The sequence below is a fragment of the Vulpes vulpes genome, chromosome 1, assembly GCF_048418805.1.
Source record: "Vulpes vulpes isolate BD-2025 chromosome 1, VulVul3, whole genome shotgun sequence".
NCBI lineage: Eukaryota > Metazoa > Chordata > Mammalia > Carnivora > Canidae > Vulpes > Vulpes vulpes.
In genome coordinates, this window is record NC_132780.1 from 144,578,116 (window position 1) to 144,599,709 (window position 21,594).

The 21,594-nt window shown below is 40.5% G+C and overlaps 1 protein-coding gene across 2 annotated transcripts in view; it reads left to right on the forward strand.

Moving 5' to 3' along the window:
- The window catches only part of LOC112914220 (adhesion G protein-coupled receptor F4), a 31,426-nt gene extending 10,329 nt beyond the window's left edge, over positions 1 to 21,097 (forward strand). For both annotated transcript variants that reach the window (XM_025991215.2, XM_072733650.1), the window contains 8 exons: positions 5,804 to 5,858; positions 8,267 to 8,418; positions 9,172 to 9,423; positions 10,456 to 11,835; positions 14,674 to 14,715; positions 15,590 to 15,649; positions 16,708 to 16,764; positions 20,350 to 21,097. In XM_025991215.2, coding sequence (XP_025847000.2) covers positions 5,804 to 5,858; positions 8,267 to 8,418; positions 9,172 to 9,423; positions 10,456 to 11,835; positions 14,674 to 14,715; positions 15,590 to 15,649; positions 16,708 to 16,755 — 1,989 coding nt within the window. In that variant the 3' untranslated portion in view covers positions 16,756 to 16,764; positions 20,350 to 21,097. The remainder of the gene's footprint in view (positions 1 to 5,803; positions 5,859 to 8,266; positions 8,419 to 9,171; positions 9,424 to 10,455; positions 11,836 to 14,673; positions 14,716 to 15,589; positions 15,650 to 16,707; positions 16,765 to 20,349) is intronic.
- Positions 21,098 to 21,594: the final 497 nt, after the last annotated feature.

Genomic DNA, 21,594 nt, shown 5'->3' on the forward strand with positions numbered 1-21,594 from the left:
AAGAGGGAGAGTTTGACTTCCTCTTTGCCAATTTGAATGCCTTTTATTTCTTTTTGTTGTCTGACTGCTGTGGGTAGGAGTTCTAGTACTACGTTGAATAGTAGTGGTGAGAGTGGACATCCCTGTCGTGTTCCTGATCTTAGGGGAAAGGCTCTCAGGTTTTCCCCATTGAGAATGATATTTGCTGTGGGCTTTTCATAGATGGCTTTTAAGATATGAGGAATGTTCCCTCTATACCTACACTCTGAAGAGTTTTGATCAGGAATGGATGCCGTAGGGCCCTGGTGGTGCAGCGATTTAGCACTGCCCGTAGCCCAGGTGTGATCCTGGAGACCTGGGATCGAATCCCACATGGGGCTTCCTGCGTGGAGCCTGCTTCTCCTTCTGCCTTTCTCCCTCTCTCTCTCTCTGAATAAATAAATAAATAAATCTTTAAAAAAGAGGAATGGATGCTGTATTTTGTCCAATGCTTTCTCTGCATCTATTGAGAGGATCATATGGTTCTTGTTTTTTCTCTTGTTGATATGATCTATCACAAGGATTGTTTTATGAGTGTCGAACCAACCTTGTGTCCTGGGGATAAATCCCACTTGGTCATGGTGAATAATCTTCTTAATGTACTATTGGATCCTATTGGCTAGTATTGTGTTGAGAATTTTTGCATCTGTGTTTATCAGGGATATTGGTCTATAATTCTCCTTTTTGGTGAGGTCTTTGGTTTTGGGATTAAGGTGATGCTGGCCTCATAAAACCAGTATGGAAGTATTCCATCCCTTTCTATCTTTTGGAACAGCTTTAGTAGAATAGGTATTGTTTCTTCTTTAAATGTTTGATAGAATTCCCCTGGGAAGCCATCTGGCCCTGAACTTTTGTGTTTGGGAGGTTTTTGACGACTGCCTCAATTTCCTCCCTGGTCATTGGCCTGTTCATGTTTTCTATTTCTTCCTGTTCCAGTTTTGGTAATTTGTGGTTTTCTAGAAATGGGTCCATTTCTTCTAGATTGCCTAATTTACTGGCATATAGCTGCTCATAATATGTTTTTAAAATCGTTTGTATTTCCTTGGTATTGGTTGTGATCTCTCCTCTTACATTCATGATTTTATTAATTTGAGTCTTTTTTCTTTCTAATGAGGCTGGCTAATGGTTTATCTATCTTATTAATTCTTTCAAAGAGCCAACTCCTGGTTTTGTTGATCTGTTCTACAGTCTGGTCTCTATTTCATTGAGTTCTGCTCTAATCTTATTAACTCTCCTCTGCTTGGTGTAGTTTTTATTTGCTTGTCCTTCTCTAGTTCCTTTAGGTGTGAGGTTAGCTTGTGTATTTGAGTTTTTCCTTTTTTTTTTTTTTTTTGAGGGAAGCTTGTATTGCTATCTATTTCCCTCTTAGGACTGCTTTGGCTGTATCCCAAAGATTTTAAATGGTTGTATTTTCATTTTCATTAGTTTCCATGAATCTTTTTAATTCTTCTCTAATTTCCTGGTTGAACTATTTATCTTTTAGTAGAGTGCTCTTTAACCTCCACGTGTTTGAGTTTCTTCCAAATTTCTTCTTGTGATTGAGTTCTAGTTTCAAAGCATTGTGATCTGCAAATATGCAGGGGACAATGCCAATCTTTTGGTAATGGTTGAGACCTGATTTGTGACCCTGTATGTGGTCCATTCTGGAGAAAGTTCCATGTGTTCTTGAAAATAATGTGTATTTGGTTGCATTCAGATGGAAGGTTCTGTATATATCGTGAAATCCATCTGGTCCAGTCTATCATTTAAAGCCCTTGTTTCTTTGGTGATGTTGTGCTTAGAATATCTGTCATTTGCAGAAAGTGCCGTGTTGAAGTCTCCTACTATTAGTGTGTTATTATCTAAGTATCTCTTTACTTTCATTATTAATTGATTGATATACTTGGCAGCTCCCACATTAGGGGCATAAATATTCACGATTGTTAGGTTTTCTTGTTGGGTAGATTCTTTAAGTATGATATGGTGTCCCTTTTCATCTCTTACTAGAGTCTTTGGGATAAACTTTAATTTATCTAATATGAGGATTGCTACCCCAGCTTTCTTTTGAGGACCATTTGAATGGTAAATAGTTCTCCAACCTTTCATTTTCAGGCTGGAGGTGTCCTTAGGTCTAAAATGAGTCTCTTGTTGACAGCAAATAGATGGGTCTTGCTTTTTTATCCAGTCCAAAATCCTGCATCTTTTGATGGGATCATTCAGCCCATTCACATTCAGAGTAACTACTGAAAGATATGAATTTAGTGTCATTATAATACCTATTCGGTCCCTGTTTTTGTGGATTGTTTCTTTGGGCTTCCTCTTTCTTCTTCAGGAACCCCCTTAATATTTTTTGCAGAGCTTGTTTTGTGGTCACATATTCTTTCAGTTTCTGGCTATCCTGGAAGCTCTTTATCCCTCCTTCTATTCTGAATGAGAGCCTTGTTGGATAGAGTATTCTTGGCTGCATGTTCTTCTCATTTAGGACCCTGAATATATCTTGCCAACCCTTTCTGGCCTGCCAGGTCTCTGTGGAGAGGTTTGCTGTTAATCTGATATTTCTCCCCATATAAGTTAGGAATCTCTTGTCTCTCACTGCTTTAAGGGTTTTCTCTTTATCTTTGGAATTTGCAAGTCTCACTATTAAATGTTGAGGTGTTGAATGGTTTTTATTGATTTAGAGGGGGGACCTCTCTGTCTCCTTGATCTGAATGCCTGTTTCCCTCCCCAAATTAGGGAAGTTCTCAGCTATGATTTGTTCAAATATGCTTTCTGGCTCTCTGTCCCTCTTAGCGTTTTCTGGAACCCCAATTTTACGTAGATTTTTCCTTCTGAGGCTATCATTTATTTCCCTTAACCTTTCCTCATGGTCTTTTCATTGTTTTTCTCCTTTTTCCTCAGCTTCCTTCCTTGCCATCAACTTGTCTTCTATGTTTCTCACTCTTTCTTCCACCTCATTAACCCTCATCATTAAGACCTTCAGTTTGGATTGCATCTCATTTCATTGTTTTTTAATTTTGGCCTGATTAGATCTAAATTCTGCCATCATGAAGTCTCTTGAATCCTTTATGCTTTTTTCCAGAGCCACCAGTAGCTTTATAATTGTGCTTCTGAATTGGCTTTCTGACATTGAATTATAATCCATATTTTGTAACTGTGGCAGAGAGTGCTGTTTTTGATTCTTTCTTTTGTGGCAAGTTCTTCCTTCTAGTCCTTTTGCTCAGTGCAGAGTGGTTGTATGAGTGGGCTGAGTCAAGAATATCAAACACAACCTAAGTAAATTTCACCCTAGATGATTCTGACAAGGTCAGAGACCAGAAAATGAAAACAAAGATCAGAACAAAATAAAACAAAAGAACCACTAAAGTGAAAAACAAATTTTAAAACAAAGTAGTAAAAAATAAGAGGCCAAGAATCCCAAAGAAGAAGAAAAAAGAGAAAAAAAGCAAGAGTAAAGAAGAAAAAAAAGAGAAGAAAAAAAGGAGGGAGTACTGGGAGACAGTGATGGTGATGAAGTTGTAGTGGAGGGAGAATGTAGTCTACCTGAGGGGTCCTAGAGGGTGATCCTCTTGGTTCTGAGTGTATTAAGTTCTGTATGTTAGAAGATGCTCAGTCCCAAATTTATATAAACCAGAAATACTTATAGAAAGTCCCAACACTGACCACCAAAACCTAAATGAGATAAAAGAGGGGGACAGGGGCAGCCAGGGTGGCTCAGCTGTTTATCACCGCCTTCAGCCCAGGGCATTATCCTGGAGACCCAGGATCACTTCCCATATCCGGCTCCTTGCATGGAGCCTGCTTCTCCTTCTACCTGTGTCTCTGCCTCTCTCTCTCTGTCTCAAATAAATAAAATCTTAAAAAAAAAAAGAGGGGGACAGAATGTGAAAGAAGAGAGAATATAATCTTACAGAATGAACCAGCACTGTATACCACTTGGTCTGGGTGCATGCTGGTCATGTTTTAGAACATATTAACTTCCACCATTGTAAAACAAAATGAGGCAGAGAAATAAACACAAAACAAAAAACATATCTCATGTATCTCCCAAAATTATATTGAGTATGTTCAAGGAAATCTAGACATGGAAAATATATCTAGGACCTGTAATTGTAGAAATATGAAAGTCAAAAAGGAAGAAACTTAAAACTGAAGAGGTGGTAAAATATTGTAGTTAAGGTGGGAAGAGAAAAAATATTGGAAAATTTTAGTCTGATATAAAACCGAGTTGTACTGGAAAAAGAGGGAGAGGGGGGGCATACCCTCTAGTTCTATATACTATAAATCCCTCGACTTCCCCTGGAGCTGTCCTGTGCTGCTGGTTCAAGAACTTGCTCTTCCCGCTGGTCTTCTGGGGGAGGGGCTGCTGTGCTGACTCTCAGGTGTGTGCACCTGGGGGAGCTACCCCGCCCCCCCACCGGGTGCCGGGCTCAGTGGGAGCTGTTTACCCCATGAGGCCCATGTCCCCTGTCAGCCCTGACCCTCCCAGGCACAGGGTGACACCAGGAGGAACAACCCCACTGGTGGCGGCCAGCCCTCCAGCCCTGGAGTTAGCTCCCGCAGTAACCACCGCAGCTCCCCGTCCACAGTGGCCTTGATGCTCCGGGGCGGGGGTGCTCACCTGCACAGCTCCGGGGCACCTGTGGCAGGAGCGTCCTCACCATCCTGGGCCCTCCCCGCCTCGCCTGTCCCGGGGGGACCACAGGATCCTGGGCTGTGTCCCCCGGTGCCCTGGGCTTGGGGCCTGCGCTGCTGGCATCGCTCCTGGGGCAGTGGACCCCGAAGGCAGCAGGGCACAGCCCCCTTCGCCCGGAGCACCCCGGACCCCCAGCTTCTCCCCGAGGCCCCGCCGGGCACTCCAGCCCTTTACCGCGCTCCAGCCCTTTACCGCGCTCTGTGGCGGGGTATGGGGCGCTCCCCACGGTGCACCTCCTCTGTTAGTGACCCCGGGAGACTGGGGGCCCCACCGCCCTCCTGCGGTCCTGCCTGGGTTCTCCGCTGAGCACCTTTCCCTCCGGGAAGAGTCCGGTGCAGATTGTTAAAGTTCCCGCTTCCCGGGGCGGGCTCTCCTGTCCCGGCCCCCCCCCCCCCCTTAGCCCGGCTCCTCCCGGGGCCCTCCCCCACTGGATTCTTTTTTATTTTATTTTTCCGCCTTCCCACCTTGTTAGAAGCGCAAACCCTTGTCTCTGTAGCGTTCCAGCTTCTTTCTTTAAATCTCAGGTAGAACCGTAGGTGTTCAGGATGGTTTGGAAGTTACCTAGTGAGTTGGTGGGGCCGGGTGAGGGGAGGCCCCTGCTCCTCCACCTGCTTGCCTAGTTTTTTCCTTTTAGATCATTTTTATAGCCCTTTTTAGCTACAAATGAGTTTGTGATTCTGTTATTGTCACCTAATGATTATTCCTAGCATCTGCTCATTTCCTCCTTTCTGGGGATAGTGTGGTATTTGGTGGATCAGATTAGCTCCATTTCACAGTTAAAATTAATACAGATAGAGACCCGCTTAGCATTATAATTGTTACATCTCCTCTGCCCCTGGGTACTTAAACTTTCCAAAATATGTACCCAATCCACTACACTAACCTGACCCTCAAGGCCCAAGTGACCACTGGCAAGAGGGTAGTTTGTCTTCCATATGTGTTCATCTCTATGCTTCTGTCTGCAAGTTCCTGCAGTATCACACATGGACCTGGTGCAGTTTTCTTCCGATTCCTGAACACATTTTCTCTTCATATCCACATGGAGCCTCTAAATTGAGATAAGAGAGGAGAGTCCCATGATAAAGAGGACCTTTGGGAATTTATGTTTTACAGGATGGAGATAAACCTCAACATCCTGAAGGGAAACTCAAGACTGGAAGGATACAAGGTATGTGTCTACAGAACAGTCTTCTTCCATATGGAGACTGGACAGAGTAAAGAAGGACCCAGATACTGCCGAGCAAGTCTCCAGGCCACAAGGTTTCAAATAGAATAACAGTCTTCAACCAGTGCTCATTGTTAACCAGCATTGATAGACTTTTTTACAATTAGACCATTATCCATGGCATAGTCAATGACCCACATTGGCAAATATTCACATGCGTTCTAGAATAGAAGACAAGTGTTCCCTTTAAAACTCCAAAGGGAAATATATTTGAATTAATGAGCTAACAAGAAACAGAAGAGGGAACAGGGCAGCATTCCTTCCTTCATGTGAAGATATTTTCAGAATGCTTAAATGTACGTAATACTCTGGCGCTGAGGAATCTATTGAAATGAGGTAAGATAGGTATTGTGTTGGTGAGACTGGTTGCTTTCAAGAAGTCAGAGATAAACAATGGAGATAATCATTACTAGTAAGATAGTGAAATCACACAGTTAGCCACCCCCCATACTAGGGATAATTGGATTCTGCACAGACATGTCCATGTATATTTTTAGCAACAAATACATCTCTACATAGATGTGGAGTTGAGAAAAGAGGGAGAGAGATGGCTAACCTTCATTGAACATTTATGGCAATAATGATTGAAGTGCTGAACAGGATGCTATCTCATTCAATGTTTGTAACAAGACTATGGGCATCACCTCCAAACTGTATGAATGAAGAAATTGAGAAGCACTGAGCTCAAATAATTTACAAAACCGGGTACGGTGGGTAGGTGGTAAAGAAAAAGGCTAACTTCGTTGTTTCCTTTCCCCATGAATGGACTCATCCACAGAGCTGTCCAAGCCAATAATATGAATGCATCCCTTGACTCATGGGCAATTAGTCACCACTTGGTATTGACTGCAACACCTTACTAGCTCTCATTATGATTTACTTCTTTTCCTTCCATTACTACTATCCTAAGGCAATTCTTCCTAGGAATACTTCAATAGCTTTATTCTTGGGCTCCCTGACTCAAGTCAACCCACTCTACTCATGGCCCAAAGCAGGCCTGCCACTGGGTTTTAAAAATAAAGTTTTATTGGAACACAGCCATGCCCATTTATTTACGTATTGTCTTTGATTGCTTTCATGCCACAAAGGCACAGTTAAGTAGTTATGACAAAGACCACATAGCCTACAATGCTGAAAATATTTACATTCTGGCTAGAGTTATCATATTTAGCAAATAAAAATATGAAATGCCTCATTAAACTTAAATGTTAGATAAACAATGAATGGTATTGCATGGGTCATATGAACACTACTTATCCATTGTTTAACTGAATATTTTCAAGTGATTCCTGTTATTCATGGAATCTGTATTTGCAAATTCTTCTGTTCATTGAAACTTATTTGTAACCCCCAAGTCACTAGTCACAGTGCTTTCTGGATCATTCACAGAAAAAAATAATCAAGGTAGCTAAAGTGCAAGTTCCCAGCCAAACAAGGTGGCTTTTTGTCCTCTTGTTCTAGCTGTCCTACTACAAACAAGTGTTATTTTGGTGGTGTATATAATGCCATATATTTTTTTCATTTTGTACTTTTTTTGAGTGATTTCACTGTTTAAAATGGCCCTGAGTATAGTTCTGAAGTGCTGTCTAGTGTTCCTGTAAAGGCTGTGATGTGCCTTAAGGAGAAAATACAAATCTTAGATAAGCTTTGTTCATGTGCTACTGTGAGTTATGGTGCTATTGGCCACGAGTTCAATGTTATGAGTCAACAACATAAATAAATATGTCTTTAAATAGAAACACACACAAAACGAGCTCATTTATTAATCAGTTGATAAAAATGTTGTGAGGAAAAGCTTGTAAGAACCTGTCTTGATTTCCCCTCATTCAGTGTTTGTGGAAGCAACTTCACGAACATAACTACTGCAAATGATGAGAATCAACTGTGTCTGAAAATAAAGTTAATATTTTACTAGGCTTTGTGTATGATATCTGGCAACTCTATCTGTTCCTTTATAAAAATTTTACTGCATTCTGCTCTATGCTATTGTTAATTATCTTTCAAAAGCAAATCCAATCACACTTTCTGGTAACCCTTGTATTAGCACAGAATTCAAAGTCCTTCATTCCTTCACTCCTGCTTTTCTCCCATCCTCATCTCTTGCCACCTTCCCCTTGGAAGCTCTGAACTAGTCTTTCTGTATGACCTGTGATCCCTTCTGTCCATATGCTGTTCACTCTGTCTAGACATTAGCTTTGCAATTTGCCTGGTAAGCTGTAGCTGGTGCTGAGGACACTGTTAAATGTCACCTCCTCTGGGAAGCAACCCCCAAATCCCTAGAATGAGTTAGCTGCCTCCCTCAGAGTGTAGCAATGCTAATTAGGCCTCCTCCTCTCTCTTTTCCTTTTCAGAGAAATGCCGTGGACCTTGCATCACTACTTCCAACTGCAGCCAGCCCTGTGCTCAGCACTTTCGTGGAGAAATAGGATTTACATGTCATCAAAACCAGTGGCAAAAATCAACTGAAACATGTACAAGCCTTTCTGTGGAAACACTCTTTAAGGTAATGCATTTGCAGATTATTGGCTTCCGGGGCTAATTTCCCAGGAGAAGGTACTGGCATGTTCATGTGTTCTCTTCGGCATGACAATAAATCTCAGATCTAGATTTGGGAAAATAGCAAAGTGAGTGAAATTTGTCTATTCTTCCTTCCTTACCCAAACTCTTAGATACTCTCTCCATTCTCACTCTCTCTTTCTCCCTCTCAGCATCTTTTCTCAAAAATAGATCAGAAACTCAATCACACAATGGGCAATGCTTAGAGGTTAAAGTTTGAGCTCTAAAGATGGATTTGTGTGTAACTTCGTCTTATTAGGGAACTTGCAACTTCTTGAAATTACAGTTTAGCATTCTTTGACTGGCCAAATTCCAAATTCATTCTCCGACCCTTTCCCACAAATTCCATGTGATTCCTCTTTCAAAAAATTAAAAAAAAAATGGACAAATTTTGTTTTTAGAATTTCTCCACATCTCTAGAGGAAACTATCTTATCACATTTGAGTTAAGAACCATTAACTGAAATCCTGAAAGCAATAGGTCAGTATCTTGATCTCAGTGGGAATTTTGGTGGAATTTCTTGTCTGTGCATGACTCCATCTTACTGTCTACCACTTTTTTGGCATCTAAACACCTTTTTAGGACCACTTGCTTCCCTATTTTCCCCAGGTGGTGTATTTGTGCCTTAGCTTCTTTACTCTGACATGGGTTAGGTACTTAATCATTTTTTAAGAAAACGACTTTTTCTTTTTAAAAACAGGACTTCAATAGTGCATCACGCCTTTCCCTAGCAGCATCATCCATACCTGTTCATGTACTTGATTTTCGAGCTCCAGAGCCCATGGAGAGTGTAGCCCAAGGAATCCGCAGGAACTGTCCAGTTGACTATGCCTGCATACTCGATGTTGTGAAATCATCAGAAGCCACATCTGGAAACATTGCATTTATAGTGGAGTTATTAAGAAATATTTCTACAGATTTGTCTGATAATGTTACCCGAGAAAAAATGAAGGTATTCTTTAATAATTTCATTAAAAAACTTGATGGTATTTTTTTTTTGTACCAAATCTTGCATTTGAACAGTTTCAAATGTACTTTTTAGGGTACAAGGTATGAAAACTACAGCAACCATAACAACAACAATATGCATTTTATTTCAATTTTGCTTATCAACTCACTCTAGTTTATGGAACTTTTCAAGAAGTTAGCACATTTTTAATACATGTTTTTGTATAGACTCACTATTTTCAAGAAAATGTCCCAAAAAAATGGCTGTGAGCAAAACTATGTTGCCCGCATTTCATTCTGTAGATAATTGTTCTGAGAAATGTTAAGGGAGGTTTCATTTCTAAAAGGGAAATCTGTACATAGTAGATGTAGTAATTCCAAGTTAAATATAAACAGGCTTTCTTTTCTTTTTTTTTTTTTTAAGATTTGTATTTATTTATTCATGAGAGACACAGAGAGAGGAGCAGATACATAGGCAGAGGGAGAAGCAGGCTCACTGCAGGGGGCTTGATGCTGGGATTCCAGGACCCCAAAATCGCACCCTGAGGCAAAGGCAGACACTCACTACTGAGCCACCCATGCTTCCCAATAAACAAGTTTTCTTATGGAAGAACTTTTTAGAGCTTTTCATGTGTTAATGAAACTTGGAACTCCTTATAAGAGAGGGGATAGGGATATGGTACGCAGTATTTCTCAAATTTAGGTTTTTATAGAATGTACCCCCAAATCCCTCCATTAAACAATCATTAATATCTCATGAGAATTTTGGGTTATATGGAATGCAGTTTGGAAAGGCTGCCCCCGGCACATAATAAAGCAGGTAAACTTTATCTGTGATTTTTTTTAAATTTTAATCGTTGTTTTACTTTACTTCCCTCTCTGAAGTCTTCTTAGCATGAGATTCTAATAAACTGTGAATTTGAAGAGAAATATGTCAAATAAGATTTGATCACTAGAAATTTCAGGTTTTAGAAATTGGCTTTCTACAATAATGTGTAAATCCTTAGCATAATTTCCATTTTTTTCTCCATTGCAGAGTTATAGTGAAGTGGCCAACCACATCCTTGACACAGCAGCCATTTCAAATTGGGCTTTCATTCCAGACAAAAATACCAGCTCAGATTTGTTGCAGTCAGTGAATCTGTTTGCAAGGCAACTCCACATCCACAATGAATCTGAGAACATTGCGGATGAACTCTTCATTCAGGCAAAAGGGCTTCTCATCAACCACAATACCTCAGAGAAAAAGTTCAATTTCTCTGTGAGCATGAACAATACAACAGAGGGTATCTTAGGAGTAATAGAAATTCCCAGACAAGAGCTGTGGAAGCTGCCACCAAATGCATCCCAAGCCATCAGCATAGCTTTTCCCACGTTGGGGGCCATATTGAAGGAAGTCCACTTGCAAAATGTGAGTCTTCCTAGACCTGTAAATGGTCTTGTCCTTTCAGTGATTTTACCAGAAGAATTGAAGCAAGTTTTATTCACCTTTGAGAAGATCAACAAGTCCCGGAATGCCAGGGCCCAGTGTGTTGGCTGGCACTCCAGGAAAAGGAGGTGGGACGAGAATGCATGTGAAACCACATTGGAGATCATGAACAAAGTGAAATGCTTGTGTAACTACACCAACATGGTGATGTCCTTTTCAATTCTAATGTCCCCCAAATCTATAGAAAACAAAGTCCTGGACTACATCACCTGCATTGGTCTCAGCATCTCCATCTTTAGCCTGATTCTTTGCCTGATCATTGAAGCCATGGTGTGGTCCCGGGTGGTTGTGACAGAGATATCATACATGCGTCATGTGTGCATCGTGAACATAGCTGTGTCACTCCTGATTGCTAATGTGTGGTTCATCATAAACTCTAACTTTCACAAAAAGGTCCAGGACTCCAACTGGTGTGTTGCACTGACATTTTTCAGCCACTTTTTCTACCTCTCTCTGTTTTTCTGGATGTTCTTCAAAGCACTGCTCATCATCTATGGGATATTGGTTGTTTTCCGTAGGATGATGAAGTCCCGCATGATGGCCATTGGCTTTGCCATTGGCTATGGGTGCCCCTTGATCATTGCTGGCACCACAGTTGCTGTCACAGTGCCAGAGAAAGGCTACATGAGACCTGATGCTTGTTGGCTTAACTGGGACAATACCAAAGCCCTTTTAGCATTTGCCATCCCAGCCTTGGTCATTGTGGCTGTGAATCTTGTGGTGGTTTTGGTTGTTGCTGTCAACACTCAGAGGCCCTCTATTGGAAGTTCCAAGTCTCAGGATCTGGCCATAATTATGAGGATCAGCAAAAATGTTGCCATCCTCACCCCGTTGTTGGGACTGACCTGGGGTTTTGGAATAGCTACACTTATAGAAGACACTTCCTTGATATTCCATATAATCTTTGCCCTCCTCAATGCTTTTCAGGTAAGTTCCAAGAAGTAGACTTCTTTTATTAATTAATATTATTAATAAATGTTTTATTTATAAGATTATTTTTATTTTATAATTCACTATTCTGGCTATACAACAAAAAATGGCTTTGATTGAAAAATATAGAATACAAAGTGTTTCATTTCTTTCCATGTTTTACAGACACTCAGCTGTGGCATCTCTTATGCTATTGGTTGTCAAGTTGGATTTAGTTGATCAGGCTGATTGGGTGGGAATCTCCTTTCTTCTGTCCTCAACTGATCCATTGTATCCCTCCTAAAGTTTTAGTGTCAGAAGAAGTTGACCTTTATTTATGGAGGACTAGTCTTTCATCAAAGATGTGTGAGTCTACACTCACATGCTATGCCTCAAAACAAAGCACAGTTTTTATCCTTTCTCATGCAATTTGGGAACTCAGTGAAATAGTCATTTTCCATAGTATGAAGAGACAGGGCTTGCCGTTCTCTTTGAGTGCTAACAGGTTAGGAGTTCTCATGCTGCTTCCCTGTGAAATAAATGTTAGGTCGTTTTTCATTGAAATGGATCTTGCTGCATGTTGCTCCACCTTAAAAATGTTACTTTCCTCTGGGCTTCAACCTTCTCCTTAGCAAGATAAAGATATACATCTAAAATTGGGCAGCCCTGGTGGCTTAGCGGTTTAGCGCCCCCTTCAGCCCAGGGCGTGATCCTGGAGAGCCGGGATTGAGTCCCATGTCGGGCTCCCTGCATGGAGCCTGCTTCTCCCTCTGCCTGTGTCTCTGCCTCTCTCTGTGTGTGTGTGTCTCTAAAAAAATAAATAAAATCTTAAAAAAAAAAAAAAAACAAATCTAAAATCATCTCTATTGTCTTTTCTTGTTCCACCATACGTGGTTTGGCAAAATTATCCCTCTAAAATTTGCTTTGCTCTGTTTTGGCGACTGAGCTTGTACTTTTGGGAAGCTGTCACTAGCCAGACTGCTTTTCAAACCTATAAGTAATAGCAAATTTGGCAAGTTCACATCTTTAATTATACTTTGAATCAGGGGATGGTAAACTCCAGCCTGCTGCCTATTTTTGTAAATAGTCTTACTGGAATAAAGCCATACTCATTTATTTACATTTTGCCTATGGCTGCTTTTGAGCTACCATGGCAAAGTTGAGTAGTTGTAACAGAAACTGTGTAGCCCACAAAGCTAAAAATATTTCTTATCTGATTCTTCACAGAAAAAAATTTTCTAGCCACTGCTTTAAATATATAAATATAACTGCTTAGTAAAGCAGCAATGTATTCCTATTAACATGTCACTATTACTCTATTTAAAAAGGTAGTATGAAATACAAAGCAGACTTTTAAGAAATGCCCACTCAGATCAATTATAAATCTTGCTCATACTTCTTTAATAACTATAGTGAACATTTATTTCATTCTTTGCCCTGCATGGCTTTTTTTTTTTTTTAAGATTTTATTTATTTATTCATAGAGACACACAGAGAGAGGCAGAGACACAGGCAGAGGGAGAAGCAGGCTCCATGCAGGGAGCCCGATGTGGGACTTGATCCGGGGTCTCCAGATTCACACGCTGGGCTGAAGGCGGCGCTAAACCGCTGCACCACCACTGCACCACCCGGGCTGCCCCTGCATGGCTTTAAAGAGAAACTTTTGACTTACGGTTTTTTTGTTTTGTTTTGTTTTTTAAATCAAAAGCTCTTGGACTGACATAAATCTCCCCAACTCTTGAAGTTACTTTGGTGATTAATGATCTCATTCTTTTTTTTTTTTTTTTAACTTTGCAACCTAATCAAACCCCATAATGTTTTATTCTGTTTCTTTTCTGAATCACTTCTTTTCTCCTTTCTTGATAGAAAGAAAAATACTGAAACCCTTTTAGGTAAATTCACTCCAACTTTTCTCAGCAAGCTTTCCCTGTGAGTCATGTTTAAAATTCTTTATCTTCTGATCAGCATTTCTCCACCATGAAACTATCCTTAGAAACCCAGCCTTCCTTCCACTCTCATGGCAGGATCCAGAATTTTCTTTTCTTTTCCTTTTATTTCTTTTCTCTTCTTTTTAAAAAGATTTTAACCATTTATTCATGAGAGACACAGAGAGAAGGCAGAGACATAGGCAGAGGGAGAAGCAGGCTCCCCATAGGGATCCTGATGTGGGACTCCATCCCCATACCCTGGGATCATGCCCTGAGCCGAAGACAGACACTCAACTGCTGAGCCACCCAGTGGTCTGAGATACAGAATTTTCTTAAACTTCAACTTCTACCATTTAAAAAGATTGACTGTAGATTACTGTGACTTTGTAGGTAACCAAATAATTTAAACTTGCTTTTAAATTTCTGTAGTTTTTCTCTTTTATGCATAAACTTAATTCCACCAGCTCAGAGAGCCTGCTATTTCTTGACTTTTAACTCCAACTGAAAGTAAACTGTAATACAGGTTTTACTTCTCAAGACACCTTGCATGATTGATTGTTACTTTGAGCTACAGGATTCCATGTCATGTTATGTCATGTTACTAAGAGTAAGAACAGCTAAATATTTGGAAAGAAAGTAAACAGATATAATAAGGTAGAAAACATTATCCTACATCTGTAGCCGTTCAATAAATATCAATAATTGTCATGTGCAGACATGAAGGTGACCCTCTTTCTTTGAGGTACAATCACAGAAAATACTTGCCAATGTATTTTTCTCTTTTTTTTCTTTTATTCCTGAATCAGTAGAAGGGCAAGGTTCTAATGTCCAATAACTGTCATTGAAGATATCTATAAGAGTGGTATTAAAACAGTTGGGATATTGTCTGCCAAATCATCCCTCATACTTCTGTTGAATTTTGCCTCAGGGGTTCTTCATCCTGCTGTTTGGAACCATTATGGACCGCAAGGTAATATGAATTTGTTTCACTCATTGTAAAAATTTTCACAGGGCTCAGGGTAGCAGGGGGGTGAAACAGCTTTGGTCAAAAAGCCTGGTCCATGGGGGTGAATTTATGGAGGTGCTTGAGGCATGAGCTGAGGGGAGGAAGGGAGAGAAGTATATTCTCATTTCCTGTACTTAAGTCAACAGGAGGCTGTATATGAGAGTAGCTAAAAGAATAAAAACCATAACCAGAATTTTAATTTTAATCCTAAATCTAATTATAATAACCAACATTTTAGTTTTATTTTTTATTATTTTATTTTTTTAAAGATTATTTATTTATTTATTCATGAGAGACAGAGACAGAGACAGAGAGAGAGAGAGAGAGAGAGGCAGAGACATAGGCAGAGGGAGAAGCAGGCTCCATGCAGAGAACCCGATGCAGGACCTGATCCTGGGTCTCCAGGATCACACCCTGGGCTGAAGGCGCCGCTAAACCGCTGAGCCACCCAGGCTGCCCCATTTTATTTTATTTTATTTTTTAAAAATGTATTATTTGTTCATGAGAGACACACACCGAGAGGCAGAGACATAGGCAGAGGGAGAAGCGGGCTCCCTGTGAGGAGCCTGATGCAGGACTCAATCCTGAGACCCTGGAATCATGCCCTGAGCCAAATGTAGACGCTCAACCTCAGAGCCACCCAGGTGCCCGCAGAATTTTAGTTTTAATCCTAAATCTAAGTATAACGACACCTTAATTTTTATCCAAATCTTATTGGCTAAGCACTAGACTAAGCCATCTGATGCTGCTTCTTCCAGGGTTACTGGTCTTGAAGTTTCAGGACCTGGGTCTGGGTTTTGGGGATGTTGTCATTTCTTGTCTGTCATTGCTTCTTCAGATAAGAGATGCTCTGAGGATGAGGATGTCTTCACTGAAGGGAAGATCAAGGGCCGCAGAGGTAAGCCTTCCCTTTCAGGCTCAATACTGAAGGGTCGGTGTCCTCAGCAGAGTCATGTAGAGACAAATATTATAGCTTGGTATTTAGGATTTGTTAGCAAAGTGAATTATTAGGGCATAATTCATTCATTCATTCATTCATTCATTTCTTCACTCGACAAATTTGGAGTATCCTACTGAGGCTTAAGGTCAGTAAAATATACCTCTCTAGAGAATTTTCCACCTTGGATGTATTTCAGCTTGACATCTGGACTGTTGAGATGGGACAACATGAAACCAGGATCAAGACTCGTAAAACACTAGAGCTGGGAAGTGAGAGATGAGTTAGAAATGAGGTTCTAGTTCAAGCTAGTTGTTTCCTAGGTAAGGAAATCAAGGTCCAGAGTGCTTACGAGATTTGCCTGAAGCCACCCAGATAATCATGAGAATTAGCATTCTTTTTGCTCAGGACTCTTTTCAGTAAACCATATTCTTAGATTGAAGTATATGTATACTTATTGATCTTGAAGATGACTTTGACCAAGCTATCCATCCATCTTTTAAGGTACCAACTAAAATTGCCATCAGTGCTATATTAATTAATTAGAAAGAAGTCATTTTTCTTAACCAATAATTTTACAATAAAAGCTACTTTCTTAAAAATAAACAAAAAATTTTCTGAACACATTGAGAGTCAGCACTTACAGTTAACTAGTATTGAGGGTGACTTTTGGTATCCCTAGTTCATCAATTCTAAGATAGGCATTTTTTTCAGCTTTAAACATTTCTGAAATTGGAATGTATCTTACAATCAGGGGCATGTCATGAGTTAATTGGCAAGTTTTTTTTTCTTTCTTTTTCTTAAGGGAACATAATAATGACATAGCTAACAATGTTAGGTTCTGAAATATAATTTAATTCTGTGTAGCTGTAGCTGTGTCAATTTGAGTACTATTTTTCAGGCTTCCATTTTTACATGTTTATCTCTAGGAAGACATATATATAAATATAAACACATTTTTTTTTTTTGTCAATGCCGTTACTTAGTGACATTGCTGTTAACTTTTTTTTTCCATTTAGAATGCATCATTAAGCCCAACCAATGGATCTAAATTAATGAATCGTTGAAGATGAGATGTGAGTATTAAAAACTCAAGGAGAATCTTTACTTTAAAGTTGTGACAAACTCCTGAATGTCCCTTGTGAGTTCACTATTGCCTATGGTGTGATGCAGGAGTGAGGTGGGGAGGGAACAGGTAGATAGATCTTTCAGAGATTAAAAACTTCTTTACTACACAGTGCATAAATGAAAATATGCACATCCTCAAAACCTATGTCATGTCAGTGTCTACGTCCACATTTTTAAAAAGTTTTAATTAATTTAAATTCCTGGTAACATACAGTGTAATATTAGTTTCAGGTATACAATATAGTCATTCAGTACTTCCATAGAACACCCAGTGCTCATCACAGCAAGTGTCCTCCTTCATCCCGATCACCTATTTCAACCATCACCACCCCCATCTCTCCTCTGGTAACCATTAGTTTGTTCTCTACAGTGAAGAGTGTGTTTCTTGGTTTGCCTCCCTCTCTCTTTCCCCCACCTTTGCTTATTTGTTTTGTTTCTTAAATTCCACATATGAATGAAGTCATATGGTATCTTTCTTTCTCTGAATGACTTACTGATTTAGCATGATACTCTTTAGCTCCATGCATGTCATTGCAAATGGCAAGGTTTCATTCTTTTTTATGGCTGAGTAACATCCCATTATATATATATATATATATATATATATATATATACACACACACACACACATATACATATATACACATACATATATGTATGTATATACATACACATATACATATATACATACATATACATATATACATACATATATATACATATATATATACACACACACACACATATATCTCACTTCTTTTTTTATCCATTCATCAATCAATGGACACTTGAGCTGTTTCTGTAGTTTGACTATTATAGAATGAGATAATGCTACTATAAACACCAGGGTGCATATATTCCTTTGAGTTAGTATTTTTAGTGTATATATTCCTTTAGAGTTAGTATATGGCCAAATCTTAAGCATACTTCTCTTTCCTCAATGAGAGGATGATGTCATCAGATCTACACTGATATAGGACACCCTTGCTGTCTATAGCACTCACACACCTTAATTCCATCTTGTCAGTAAGTGGTGACACTTATAATAGTCTCATTGTTGAGAATGAAGGCTTAATTGATTGAAATCACAAAGCAACAAGCCTATCTCTCCCTAATGAAGTTGGAGTCCAGAATCATCCCTAAGGGAGTATGAGTAGAATTGCAGCAAGTTAGCTGCCCAACAGTCAACCTTTGAGACATATTTCTACACAGATGAAATTAAGGAAAAACAAATACTGGACATCCATAAAGAGGAGATACGTAACAAAGAGGCATCCAGGAGCCTGAGAGGTCTAGGGGAACATGAGCAGGGATGATCGATTTTGGTATGGTTTTGTCTTAGAGAGGTTTCATGGCTTTTGTACATGGATATAGATGAGTCTCAGATTTTTTAAAACACCATCTGGAAGCAGGCACATCCTCTTTTAAATTCATTCTCTTTCAGAGTCAGGGCCCAGTATTGAGCAAAGCCAAGAGTTGAAACAGTGGAATCACAGATATTTCTGAGTTGGTGGACCTCTTAAGGGACCTGCTACATTACAGATCCTACAAACCTCATGTTGTGCTGCTGTGGGACATTGGCTCATGGTCCCCGGGAGAGAGAGGGAAAGAAAAAGGGGTTTGTCATATATGCTGACAGGCATTGTGTGGGGTGTTGGGAAAACACCAGCATATTATCCTTAATTAATTATCTTCACATTTGGGTTTTTATGTCAGTAATTTAAAAGCAGGGAGGAGAGATATCATAGTCTTTTAAAAAGGGGAACTCTCCCACCTCTCCTCATTTCCTAGTCCACAGAGCTCCTCCACAGTGGAACATCACTATAACATTTCTTGATTAGTCACTACTCAAGAGGTAATTCAAATGACCTGTGAAAGGTCAGCTTTCACAGTTGACCTTTCCATTAAGTTCCAGATTTGACCTATTTTAGGAAGTTTGTTAGACTGTTTCAGGTAGAGGAGGATCTGCCTCCTGGGGATACTAAATCTATGCATTCCAAAGGAGAGAGGCTGGTTGAAGTTTAATCTCCAGCGAGCTGAGTGGACCAGGTTGGCTGTAGTAAAAATTGGATAAAACCAATAGAACTCAGGATCTGGACCGCGCTCCTACCTGGAATTAGGGAGGTACACAAAGCTTCCACGACAGGGTGGGAGAAAGTGTAGGGAGGAGGTGGAGATGTACTAACAACTCCCCAAAAATAATCCTCAACTCTTGTTTTTGAACCCATGAGGTAAGGGATGAAATGAACTGAGGATTGCATTTTCTCATTGTATCCTTCATAGGTGGCCAAGTGCCTATCGAATTCTCTCAGTACTTGGAGCTGTGCTTTTTACATGCGGACACACATGCAACCAGAAGGATTAGAAACAGCAGCTGACACTGGTGCAGACCATGTTGCACGGGTGCAACGAGTTAGACATCAGGGATAGGAAATTCACTATAAGTGAATGGAGACCTAGCAGCACGAGAGGGGTTTCAGCAGGATGGGGGTGGGGGGGGGGGCGGTGCTCCATCCATAGGTTAAGGTCAGAATTATGGAACATAATTAACATGTTCAGCAACATGGGGGTTGGGGGAGGTTTGGTAAGTGCAGGGCAGGTTGCAGCCCAAGGCAGGGCTAAACCACAAGGAAAAGGCAGTATTTCAAACTTTAAATCAGGGTACAAAATTGAAGACTGCCAGAGTCTGAGGAAATACTCAGAATTCCATTGGTGAGACAGGGGCCAGGAGTTCCGAATTGGACTCGTAGAACTTGTGACCTTGAGCGTGGGTGGAAGTTATCCCAGTGACCTATCCCAGTCTATATCCCAGTGGTCTATCCCAGTGACCTCAGGTTTGATGGCTCTTAGAAACCAGGTCAGGAAAGGTTTGTTAGGAGGTCTGGAGATCAGGGAAGGACTGCAGAGGTGTGTGAATCCCATTCTGGAGGCAGAGAAGAGGAGAGAGAGGGAAGGGGGGGGTGGGGGGGGAGGACACAGCTGCACAGCGCCCTCTGCTGTTCTGACCCAGTGTTATTCCCAGTGTTCCTGGGAAGTCTCTTCGTTCCTGGAAAATATGTGTTTATTCCTGAATTCACCTCAAAGGATGCAGAACTCTTCATTCCACAGTGAGACATGAGACTGACTGAACAAATGCCTCCAGAGAAACGACATGGTTTTCTGTGTGAAGTTGTAAGTTCAGAGTAGCAGTCATTCTAGAGACCAAGCTTAGGTAGCCCAAGAGGTAGAGAGGGCGTTGAGCACCAAGTTTAGGGCTGAGGGCGCAGCCTGCAGAAGGGAGAGGGCACAGGAAAAGGAACCCAGGAGAATAGCCTTCCTACTGTGTGGCTTTGAGGAGATGGCTCAAGGCCTCTGGGCCTCTGTTCCCTCATCTGTAAAATGGGGCTAGTGATAGTACGTACCTCCCAGGATGGTTTCAGGATTCAACGAGCTAACATATTCAGAACTTGGAGAATAATGCCTGGTTCAAATTAAGTTATCAGTAAGTGCCAGCTATACTTCCTGTTAACATGTGTTTTAACCATTTTGCTTAGGCTGCTCCATTTTTCGAAAATGTTCCGTGTCCTGGACTGAGAGTGAAGCTCTAGGAGAGGGAAGCTGGAATGTAGGGGCAACCGAGCTTCCTCAGAAGACTTTCTCTTCTTGCCAAGTGTGACACCTAAGCCGTCAGGGCAAAATGTTTGCTGAGGAAAAAGTGAGAATGACATTTGGTGACTGGGTTTGAAGGACGTAGAACCACTGACCTTTTGACCACCTACCCATGACTTGCAAGAGCCTGGCTTCTTGGTCAACCTTGTCAAGATTAAGATAGTAAGCCATTTTCTGAGTTCCTGGACGAGCCTGGAGCTATTGGGGCTCTACTGAAGGGGGTCTGCTTTCACTCTCAAGGCCTGTTCTGTGTCTCCTCCATAAGCCCAGCCACTGTAACTGTATGGATCCTGCATACTTTGGGGGACAGGAGTTATATCCAGTGTCAAGGGTAGGGGTGGGCATGAGAGTAGAAGGTGGGGTGGCAGCAGAAATACCGAATCTACTTTGGAGACAGTTAAGTCATGGTAGGTTTCCTAAAAATAGGAACAGAAGAAAAATAAGAGGACTTTTAAATGTGTTTATTATTTTAGTCTGTTTTAGACCTTGCATAAAATAATTTAGCTCCTAAGACTTTAGTTTCCTCATTTGTGAAACTTAAACATATTCTTGTAGATATTATTATTTGTGTGTGTGTTTAAACCCTATACATAAAAAAATTTTAGACATGAAAATAAAAACATTTACTTTTCACAACTTGTTCATGTGTGAGTTCATTCAAGGTGGATGGCCCTATTGGTACCACAACATTCTTGGGTACAGCCCTTTTTCAGTCTACCTCAACCCATTGACCGGATACTCAGGAAGCCCAGGAAAGTAATCCTATCATGTATTTATAAGGTGAGGACCTGGAAATATTTGGCAAACAGCACTGCAGTCTTTCAGACATGCTCAGTAAAATTTCTATTGCCAGTTTGGTTTTAAACAGACGGCCTATCAGTAGGGCTGAAGAGGACCGTGTGTGTGTGTGTGTGTGTGTGTGTGTGTGTGTGTGTGGTGCAGTTTGATGAAAGCAGAAGTAGTAAAGGCCAGTCACCCCTTTTTCACAAAACACACACACAAGTACCTTTTTGCAGCCCTGCTTTCAGGACTTTTAGTGTTGGTAGTTTATAAACAAGACAAGGGTTGGTTTCAAATCAAACTAATTATTTTAGTGATAAAAAATTTTAGTCATTTGGAAATTGTAGTCC